Source organism: Sphaeramia orbicularis, chromosome 13, assembly GCF_902148855.1.
Source record: "Sphaeramia orbicularis chromosome 13, fSphaOr1.1, whole genome shotgun sequence".
Classification (NCBI taxonomy): Eukaryota; Metazoa; Chordata; class Actinopteri; order Kurtiformes; family Apogonidae; genus Sphaeramia; species Sphaeramia orbicularis.
Window position 1 is genome coordinate 41,333,935 of NC_043969.1, and position 12,185 is coordinate 41,346,119.

Below are 12,185 nucleotides of genomic sequence, written 5' to 3' on the forward strand. Positions count from 1 at the left end.
TGCAATTTTAACAATTTTCTGCCTGTTACTAAATGTTTTGTGTATATGTATGAATGATAAGTCAAGGCATAATATTGATAAAATTGTACTTTTATTTCTTAACAAATTCCGTTTTTTCAGGTTATTCACATCCTTTTTGTTTGGATAGTTTGTAAATGTAAATATTGGCATAATTGAACATTATTTTTTGCACTAAAACAATTTGGAGTTGTCATTATTTATTGGTTATCATGCTATTATTGTACTGGTCCGGCCCACTTCAGATTAAATTGGGCTGAATGTGGCCCCCGGAAGAAAATGAGTTTGACACCCCTGGGATACTGTATACCTTATTATATTATACTTAACTAAACTATGAGTCATATAGTTATTATATCCTACTTTAATAAAGCCCATAAATATATAATAAAATACATCTACAACAGTGATCATAATGAGGCATTTCTTTGCAACGGCTCTGCTCGACATTTCCTTCAAAACTAAAGCTAGCGTTGACTATATGAGGTCTGACGAAACCCTCATTATTTACGATTATTGCAGATCAGGTCACGGGGGTGTTGGCGTCGTCACCCAGAGGTGTTGTTGTTGATCACATGCTGTAGCGCTGATGAATGTGACCATACGGTAGTTAAAGTGTTGAGCACTTGGATTACCTGGCATTATCACCAGCCTCTCTCAGACTGAGAGGCAGGAGTGGAGGCTGTAACTTGACCTTGCCTCTTAATGGCTGAGTGACAATAATGCCCCTTCCCACCGGCCCGTCTGCCTCTGTGTTGTGTCTATTTATAATGTCCAGACACAGTGCAGAGGTTATTCCGAGGTGCCAGCAAACACAAGATGACAGGCACAGAGGAACAAAGGGTGAGAAATTTCACTGTTATTGTCCCCGTTGTTGACATTTTTATCAACTAAAACTTATAAGACTCAAGACTTTTGGGTTTGTTTGTTTTGTTTGTTTGCTGATGTAAAAATGTAACCACTTGCATTGTATATTTTAACCTCCACTGTGATTAAAAATTAACAATAAATTAATAAAGTAAACCAGCCTGCTTTAAGTGTGTGTTTTTTACCATATGTCAGACAGACTTTCAATGCATTCTTAAGGTGCATTTTAATCATTTCCTTTTAGTGATGTTGTATGAAACCGGTCCCAGATCATCCTATGCTTTTGTCCATAAACCATGATGGTAAGTGCATTTGTTTTTCCTGTTTACTATTAGCATTTAAGCTGTAGCCTAACTCACCTGCACTAAATCACCTAAAACCAACTAGCCCTGTGTATTATATATGTTCAAATGGAGCACAAACTCTATTTTTATTCAGTGAAATGATCCGTTTCAGTTGGTCGTCTGTCAGTGGAGTCATATCCCCCTTTGCTAACATTAATGTTTAATGTTACTTGCAGTATGAATATATGTTCTTGAATAAAACTTTCATTCTTTGCCTCATCTGTAAACATGAAATCTGCCACTGGGACCAGTTGGTTATGTTTTACAACAAGCTAAGGTGTAAAATATATACATTATTAATAGATCACCATCAGATTAGGTGGACTCTAATGTTAACCTCCATGCTAACTAATTATTTGTGGTTTCTTCATTATGACAGAAATATGAAACATATGCATTGAAATATATTGTGAATGTGGCTTTAATATATTACCTCCTCTGTAAAAATTCTTTCTATAATTGTAAAAGCAGTGAGTTACACTAGCCAACATGCTAACATGTACATTAGCCTAATATTTATAACCTAGCAACAGATAATTCTACCTATCGAAGAAGGATTAACGTATAACTGTATATTAATGTAAACCTGCAGGTACTTAATTACACTGAAAATATTTCAATATTTCCTCTGTACACGATTTCTAACTGTGTGAACATTGACTTGAGCTAGCCAGTAAGCTAACACCTGTGGTAGCGTGATGTTAATCTAGCTAGCAACAGATAGGTCAACATGTGTTGAGTTAGCATTTAATATTACATTTGCTAATGTTACCTGTAGCTAATCATTAGAATGGATATATATATATATATATATATATATATATATATATATATATATATATATATGTGTGTGTGTGTGTGTGTATATAAATCATATTTACATATTTCTCTGTAAATATGATTTATACAACTGTATAAACAATTCTTTATCATAACCATTAAGTAAACATATATAGTTACGTAATATGCTAGTAACAAATAAGTCAACTTGTCCAGCTTACTTTAGCTTCTAACATTTCTTTGGTCATCATGCAACTGTTTCATTACAATGAATATAATCTAATTTTACTACTCACTGAAAGCTAATATTTGCTAAAAGCTAATTTGGTAATTAGGTATGATGACTCACCTAACGTTTAGTTAGCTTCAGACATTACATAACATAATGTTAACTTCCCTTTATTCATTTGAATGAAATTTAATGAGAATGTATTTGTTACTTTGCAGAATTTGTAGAAAACTTGAGTCTGTAAACATGTCATTTGCAAGTGACTGATCAGTGACTTATTCCAGCTACTAAGCTAATGTGTAAGGTAATGTTAAAATCTTAAGATGAACTAATGTTAAGTCAGTATTTCATATTTTATTTATTTATCTGGACAGGGACAGTGCACAAAATACATTAACCTTCAACAGGAGAGAAGTAGTGTGCCAGGTTGTAGCCCTAGAGCTAATTTCCACCTGTAGTCCACCTAACCCTAACTCTAACCCTAACCCAGTAATTGACATTTGAGTAACTAATGTTACTTGTGGCTATGTTATCAAAAGATGATGAGCGTAAATTGGTTTTACTGCGTCATGTCAGGTACATTTTCATTTGGAGTTGACATGAAAGCTGTTGATCCCATGCTAATTCACAACATCAGTGTCAGTTGTCTGTTGTTTCACTTGAGAGACCACAGCAGTGTAAATTACATGTCTGACAGAATCTGATTCTAACCTTACTGGATGCAGCTTTTAGTGACAGTGTGAGGGAAAATACTGTTGACTTTCACTCCAATGTGTGATGTTGTTTTTGTTTTTTAAGGTGAGGAGCAGAAAGACGAGAGTGGGGCAGCATGAGCATTGTGACAAGTGTTACAACCTCCACTGTCAAGTTTCAGTGCAGATTTCCGTGTCATGCATGGTAATCAAGTGTCATAAAAACTGTGGCGCCTCCCTCCACATGTGCAAAGAAGACGAGCACCGGCTTCTCTGTCCTAATGAGACAGTCCGCTGCCTCAACGCCCACTATGGCTGCCCTCTCACCATGCAGCGCCACCGGCTCGCCAAACACCTGGAGGTCTGTCCTGCCAGTGTTGTCAGCTGCTCTCAGGAGTGGAACCGTTGGCCTATTTCAGACACAGACCGAGCCTTCTACAGAAATGTTTCAGAAAACCCACAAGCAAAGCTGGACCTCGACACTGCTATAGCTCTCAGGGACCAAGAGCTGCTATTCCGATCCATCAAAATGAAGAACATTTTTCCTGAATTGATGGTGGAGGATTCTGCCCCTCAGGCTACGAGTGCTGGGGTTAACAGTCCAGCAGGTGAAGGAGCCTGTTCTGTAGATTATGTTGAATTTGCAGAAAATGGCTGCAGTGTAATAGAGGGAAAAGAATTGAGTAAAGAGGAGAGAGACGCCTTGGCAAGGAGCAGGGATGTAGAGAATATTCAGAACTACAGCTCCTGGGAGAGAATATTCAAGAAGGAGATGGAGGGATGCAAGGAAACTGTCAAAAATCTGAAAAGGTTGGACGAAAAAGTTGAAGAAAAAGAAGAGCAAGAATCACAGAACTGTCAGAGAGAGACAAGAGACTCTCACCAGGGCCAAGAAACTGCTGCTGCAGCTCCAGACATGATTGGTGCGACTGGCCTTGCGCCATGGGAAGATGGAGTCCTTGAGCGGCTCGGAAAAGAAGTCAATATTGCTGAATATAACATGTATCTGGCGCACAATGGGGCAATGCTCATCAACTTTGGACAACTTGCAGCTTGCACTCCGAGGGAAAAAGATTTTGTTTATGGCAACCTGGAGCCGATTGAGATTAAAACTATCCGATCTTTTAATGTTCCTAAAAGCTATCGAGTAAAACGCAATTATACGAAAGACCCTTCATGCAAAGCTAAGTCCGTACACCAAAGCGTAGACACTGCTGATTTGGGCGTGTCGCTTGAGGATCTTCCAAAATGCGACGAAATTAGCGCCACACTCCTTTGCTCACTGGAAAAAGAACTCAAAGGGCATTTAATCTCCCAGGGCTCGTCTACAGATGGACTTTACATAGACGTCGGAACGCAGACGTATAACTTTGCCTCAGCTCCATTCAAAACCAACGCGTCGCTTGCTGATGTTGTCGCAGATAAACCACTTGGGCTTTATGTAAATACTGAAGCTGAATCTGTCACTAGAAGACACAACAAATTCAGCTCAGCCTTCAGTTACATGTGTGGCCACTTCTTTCGCCGGGATGAGTATTGCTCTCATTTCAGGAATGTGCACTCTGACATCCAGGCCGGTTTGAACGGCTGGTTCCAACAACGCTGCCCCTTAGCATACCTTGGCTGCACTTTCACCCAGACCAGGTTTCACCCCTCAGGTCACCGAGGTACAATCAAATACTGCCAGGACGTCAACACCCTCGTCCTCCAGCCAGAAGTGCCTTCATCCCTCCTGTGTGAGAGCGAGAAAACCTTCAGAAATCTTGGCTGTAATATGGATCACCTGAGCAGCTTGCCCCTGGAGATCCTTCAACACATTGCCGGTTACCTTGACAGTTTTACATTATCCCAGCTGTCCCAGGTCTCCCATCTGATGAGAGATGTCTGCAGCACATTGTTGCAGGAAAGAGGGATGGTTTCTCTCAAGTGGGAGAAAAAGACATATTCTCATGGGGGGAGTTCCTGGAGGTGTCGAAAGAAAGCAAGTATCTTTCAACTTTTTCAGATAAAGTCTATGGGATTGGACATATATGGTCAGTTGGGTGTCACAACTATATGGATTTGATATGTTTTACAGAAAAATCCTAAGGTTTGATAACGTTTGTATGGTTAGTTTATTTTATAAACTTATCTACTTAAAAATCTACAACAGTATTTTCATGTTAAAAAATTCACCTAGTAATAAAGTTTAGTGTTCATTAATAAACAGGGCCAGCCCAAGCCTTTATGACACCCTAGGTGAAATCAGGTTTTGCCCCCCCCCCCACTGCCATGAATTTTATAGATTTTTTTTTTTTTTTTTTTCAATTATGGTGATTTAAAATAGACAAAACAAACCAGTAGAAAAGGCATTTACTGTAACATGTCAACTTTAATTACCTTTGGTTTACAAGAATATAACAACAACAAAATAACTTGGATAAATGGCATCTCTTATTAAAGCTTCTTTTTTATATTAAAATAAATGCAAATAAAAAAAAATACCCTCAAATAAGTAAATACCAAAAAAAAAGAGAAAGAAATAAGAATATAAACATGTAATATCGATAAACCAAACTCTCACCAGCAGAGGGAAGTCTCGTACCAGAACTCACTTAGGACCAAAACCACCAACAAATCAACACCATGTATCCACAGACTGTAACACTAACTGAATAAAGTATAAAGCTCATTGTTTACACACATCTGTATCATGGTTTCATCAAGTTTTCTTCTTCAAATTAAACCTTATAGATGCTTATTTTGACAGTCACTCAAAAGTAACACTGTGTCTTATAATCTTGACATGCTTCATCAGCTGATAGTTTACATTATAGCTCTATTAGCTTAGCTCTGTTAGCTTAGCTCGGTTTTTAGACTGAAAATAGCCACAGTAAAAACACTAATCACCTCTGTTTTCTGTACGATTTGTGTTGTCAGTACCTGAACTAAATATCTGTTTGGAATTGAACAGAACTGTCATAGTTTAGTCTGAACTGTGAATAAATTTAATAACATCCCATAATAACTTTATACCTTCATAAGCCTCTGAATCAAACTCCCTTATGTAGAAGAAACGCTCCTTATTTTCATTTACAGCTGTGTCCAGTGGAGAAAACAACAACAGTACTTCTAGCTTTTATCACTTTGTCACTTTATTTGACTCTAACAGTTGTTTCTTAATGGTTCTCATCCCGTCTGGTCACTTTCTGACACTTTGGTCAAAGGCTCTGGTGTTAGTTTTCCTCACCATGAAAAACCAATGTAGTTACTCACTTCACCCTCTAGTGATCTTATAAACCCCTGGTTTGTTTCTGTAAATAAATTCCATTCATTTCTGTACAATCCAATACATTGGCATCTTTGGCAGAGCTTCAGAACCCTTTATTCTAAACAATAATGATAAATTTCATGTCAATTTTTTAATAATTGAAAACGGAAATACAACATACAGCCTTTTAAAACTAATCAAAAGAGAAACTGGAGGAGGATAATATAAAACATCATCATTATGTGTTGAAAGTCAAGAACAGATATAGCGAAGATTCAGAAAAAAATGAGGAAATTACATTAATTTCCAATCCTTTTATTTGTTTCTATTCTAAACTACCTCTTTATTCTTCTAACACTTTACAATTTATGCTTCCTTTATGTTCATCTTTAAATCACAGTAATCATAGCACATAAATAAAGTAATATACAAGTGGATTTGGTCCGTTGGGGCATTAAACAGACTCCTGGAAACTCAGAAACTTAGAAAATTATTAGTTTCTTTATACTTACATTGATTGTTTACCACAGTTTTCCATTATCCTGTGTTTATTGTTTTCAACCTTGACCACATAAGGGAAGGCCAGACTTCTATATCAGTCCTCCGGTGGTATCTGCCTCCATCATGTAAAGTGTCATTGGAAAATTTCAGTCATTCCTACAGTGGGACAGCTGCTGCATTGTTAAGACCCTCCAGTCATCAGTGGTCGTCAAACAATATTACAGATCACAACCTGAACACAACGGTTAATCAATGAACAAACGAATGAACGTCATTTAGAACATAATAACAAAACACATAAGTGAACGAAAGGCAAAGAAAAACCTCAAATTTAAACAGAACATTCCAGAATATTCAATGCAATAAACCAACCAACAAAAGAACACAATATACAACTAGCTCATTGTGGCTCCTCAACAACGCTTTATGTCCGAAATTAAGTTGGAAGAAGCTGAACTTATATTATCCTATCCCAATTTTACATGATAAAAATATACAGTACAGAAAAAAAGAACAGGTCAGAACTAAGGCGATGTTCAGACTGCAGGCAAATGTGGCCCAAATCCAATTTTTTTTGCCCTTATGTGACCTGTATTGGATCTGTTAAAGACAGTTTGAACAGCACAAATCCGATGTTTTTCAAATCCGACCCAGGCCACTTTCATATGTGGTCCTACATACATACATATCTGATATTTTGCAATGCGACTTCAGTCTGAACAGCCAGGTCACATGTATTGGAACCTTTGGCCCCTGGGCCACATGTTTGAGACCCCTGATCTACATGATCAGTGAATTAAATGTAGGAAAGTACCTGATTTTTACTGAAAAAATGTAAAATACGGAGGATAACGTTGTAATAAATAGTGATAAATCCCTTTAGAAAGGTTAAATAGAGAGAAAAATCGATTTGGGAACAGCCACCGAAATAGCACCGGGTCTTTATGGGTTAAGCTGATGTATGATTTTACTTCCTTTTTTTTTTTTTTTTTTTTTTGCTTACTTTACATAATTTAACCCCTGTGATTGAAACACACATCCTTTTCACAGTTGTTCTGACACATTCATTCTTAAATTAAGTTTCTCTCTTAGAGAACGTGTTCTGTGTTTGTACTGAGGATGGACTCCTTTTACTGCAGCTTCAAATCCAGGACCACCACCACTAGGTTTTTCCTCTTATTTTGTGGTGGAATAAGTGTTGTGGTGGGAGTGGGGGGGGGTCACCAGCTGGGGTCGGACCAGGGATGCTGTGATTACCCAGTAAACCAGACCTCTGACTGCAAGCTTAGACCACCAGGCCACAAGGAGCCTGGTGGTCTGAGCCACATGGGACCACCTCAGCTGTCCTGGGTTTTTTTTAATTTTTTTATAGAGATTATCTTAATCCTGGTCAGAATTACAAGCGCTGTTCACAAGGATCAAGTTTCTCTGAAGTTTTCACATTTACTGAGTCAGGGTTGATTCAGTTGATGAAATGAGGAAATGGGTATTAAAAATGTAGAAATGTATGGAGTAAGTAAAAGGAAACCAGCACAAGAGTCATTTAGTTTGAGTGAATAATGTTTAAAATACTCCCTTTATGTCAAAATAACTGATTTCAGCCAAAATAGAAGTACTTATTTAACCCTTTCATGCATGAATTATCAGAACTTTAATCAAGATGTTTTTTCCCTGAGTATTTTTATTCCTCTTCAGGCATTAAAAAAAACAGTGCAACTGAAAAAAAAAAAATCTGAACCTACTTTTTATGAAGTTGCAAAAATATCCACTCAGCTGGATGTCATGCGTTTAATTTTTGAAGCAAATAAACATGTATTTACTGATATACTGTGTGAACACATTTTTAATGCAGCTAATCTGATGTTTTGTCACATTTTAACATACTCTAATACTAGTTATTACTCACTTCATGGAGATAATATGCAAAAAAACAAAACAAAACACCTTTTTCATCAAAAAAAAAAAGCTGTCAATTACAGTCAAATAACGATATCAAGCAATTTTTTACACTTTAACATATCACTGCAGATTAGGTTTATAAAAACAGCAATTTACGATAACTGTATGAATGTCAGTGTATAGGATGATGCATAAGTGTCCACTGTGTTGGCTGATATGGAACTATAACAGCAAAATTAATGAATATACAAAAGAAAAGCTGTAGAATAACTGTCCACTGGAGTGACCACTATGCGTGAAAGGGTTAAAGAACAGTACGTCTAATTCTGATAACACACAAAGTACAGGGTCAAAGTGAAGGGAAAAGATGATACTTAGAGATAAAAAATCAGTACATTATGGGAGAAAAATCTGAATTTTAACTGCGTGAAATTTAATAAAAGAAGAGATAATAATAGTAATGCAGTGCAGCATTTGCTTCAACAGTTTCAATATTAACCCTTTATTATTATTATTATTATTATTATTATTATTATTATTATTAGTAGTAGTAGTAGTAGTAGTAGTAGTACTTACAGAATGCATGTATTTTCTTCTAATATTGCAATTTCTTTCTATTATAATCCCAACTTTTCTCTCATAATAATGGCCTTTTTTTTCCACAATTTAACAGCTTTATTCTCAGCCTACTTTGGCATTGTTCTTGTAATACTATTACTTATAATTCTTTTGATTATTCATATTTTTTTTCCCTCGTAATTATAATTATTTTAGTGTAATATTACAGCTTCCTCAAAGGTACCATTGTATGTGTGTAAATTTGTGTAAATTCCTGTGTTCTTGAATCATAGCCTTGTTGAAGATACTTTTTCCTCCAAATATTCAGATTTTATTCCTTAAATGTTAACTTCTATAACTTTTACAGAATTGGATACTTTCCATAACTTTATGAATTTATAGTCTTAACTTTCTGGTAGTTATATTTGCACTTTTCTGGCATAATTGCAACTTTTTTCTCATTTTAATCATGACTTTTTCTTATTTACTTTTTAAAGTGATATCACTATTTTGTACAAATATTACCTTCCCTCCAGAAATATTCCAACTTTATTCAATATGATGATTTTAACCTTGACATAGCATTTTTTATTTTAATATGGATATGATAATCACACATTAACCCTCACTTTTATTCTCATAATATTAGAATTTATTCCTAACTTTATGAATTAACCATCTACTAGTTGTTGTTATGATTGGCTGTTATTTTTATCTTCATAATCATAGCTTTTTTCTCATTTTAATCGTGACTTTTTCATATTTAGGTGTTTAAATGTTATCACTTGATCAAATTTCACAGTTTTCTTTAATTTATTTTTAAATGTTAGTATGGGTACGATTGTCATATATTAACCTACACTTTCATTTTCATGATAGTGGAGTTTATTCCTAATTTCATGAATTAACCATCAACTGGTTGTTTTTGTGGTTGGCTGCTATATTTATCTTCATAAATTAGGCTACAACTTTTTTCTCATTTTAACTATGACTTTTTGTTGTTTACTTCTTTGAATGTCATCACTTTATTGTAAAAAAAAATGTGACTTTTCCTCATGAAATATTCAAATTTTATTCAATATTATGATTTTAACCTTGAAATAGCATTTTTCGTATGTTAGTGTGGATATGATAGTCATACATTAACCCACACTTTTATTCTCATAATATTAGAGTTTATTCCTAACTTTATAAATTAACCATTAGCAAGTTATTTTTATGGTTGGCTGCTATATTTATCTTCATAATTACAACTTTTTTTATGATCTTAATCACAACTTTTTCTCGTTTACGTTTTAAAATTTTATCACTTTATTGTAAAAACATTAGTATTCCAATTTTATTCAATGTTCTGATTTTCATCGTGAAATATATATTTTTTATGCTAGTATGAATATTTGTAGTTTATTCCTAACTTTATAAATTAACCATCTACTACTTGTTGTTGTGGTTTGCTGCTATATTTATCCTCATAATTTCAAGTTTTTGTCTCATTATAATCATGGCTTTTTCTATGTTTACTACTTTAAATGTTATCACTTTATTGTAAAAATATTACTTTTCCTCATGAAACATTACAATTTTATTAAATTTTAATTGTTAGCACAGGTAGGATAATCATACATTAACTTATTCTTTTATTCTCATAATATTAGAGTTTATTCCTAACTTTATATATATACCATCTGCTAGCTGCTATATTCATTTTCATAACTGCAACTTTTTTCTCATTTTAATTCAACTTTTTTAATATTTTCGTCTTGATATTGTATCACTTCACTGTCAAAACATTATTACCTCTTGAAATATCACGAACATACATAATATTCAGACTTTCTTCCTGAAGTATCTGGTGTATTTTTATCCTCAGTGTGGGCGTAGTACTTCTTTTAAAGCTGCGCACATATTGTTAAGGACTGAAAACGAACACGACTGAGGACGAGCGGTTCAGTGAGGAGCATGTGGATGATATCAGTGATGTGGAATGGCCTGGGGTCTGGCTGCCAGTAATCAGAGCCCTGCTAAAAACATCTAGATATGTGATTATTCGTGGAAACAAACGGCGGATGCTGATAACAATATGTGAGTGACAGCTGGGTATGTGGCTCCTCTGTAAAGGGCATCATTTGTATACATTTATAATAGACGGATACACAAGTAACACCATGTGATGGAGCGATAAAAATACTGTGATCTAGATTCCAGGGATATAAAAAAGATGTTTATCCTCACGGCCAGTCATAGCTGTGTTCCGTTTGATAGATGCCATGCCAGCCGCCTCCTACACCTTCAGCTCTTGTCTTTCTGTTTTCGCAGGTTTGGGAGTTCAGCTTTGTGTTTTCCACCGTGGACACATGGAACTTCAGCAATATTCGCTCCATGTCGGATCATCTAAAAACCTGTCCCTTCTACCAGAGAGAGGAGAGGACCCAGCCGACGGCGTTAGCCTGCCTGGGAGAGGTCAGAGACAAGCAGGGAGATGAAGTAAAGCATAGAAGATGAAGCCCATGGTCCCTGAGCGCAGTGGGCGGACCGCAAAACACCAGCAACGCCATGTTTAGAATCGCTGAGACGTGACACATGGACGCCCACCATACTGTAAATCCTCCACATGTGCAGCTGCTGCGTCCAATCAGGAGGCAATTCACAACTGCGCCCAACAAAACACAGCACTTTTTGGCCTACATCGATTTAATCCACAAAGACCCAGAGCTATTTTTATATCGGGTCCCAAATGAATTTTTCTCAATATTTAACCTTTCTTAAGTAATTTATCACCATTTATTATAGTATTATTCTCTGTATTTTGCATTTTTAAGTAAAAATCAGGTATTTTCCTATATTTAATGTCCTGATTCATTAAAGCGCAGATTAAAGTTGAGGGTTATTATCTCTAAAACACAGAAAACTGATGAAAAAGATACATTTTTCTGCAAAATATATCATTAGCTGAACAGAAAATAATCATCTCCATCCACTGTCATTGATCCAACTCCATGGGTTTTACTGGTGAATCGATGTTGTAGAAGATGACAGTGTTTCCACGG

At 35.7% G+C, this 12,185-nt stretch overlaps 1 protein-coding gene across 1 annotated transcript; it reads left to right on the forward strand.

The window, feature by feature from the left end:
* Positions 1 to 692: 692 nt before the first annotated feature.
* On the forward strand, positions 693 to 11,883 carry LOC115431892 (F-box only protein 40). The gene is made up of 4 exons (XM_030152585.1): positions 693 to 861; positions 1,130 to 1,187; positions 3,037 to 4,911; positions 11,455 to 11,883. The coding sequence occupies exons 2-4, from the start codon at positions 1,182 to 1,184 to the stop codon at positions 11,638 to 11,640; spliced, it is 2,067 nt and encodes a 688-aa protein (XP_030008445.1). The 5' UTR covers positions 693 to 861; positions 1,130 to 1,181; the 3' UTR covers positions 11,641 to 11,883.
* Positions 11,884 to 12,185: the final 302 nt, after the last annotated feature.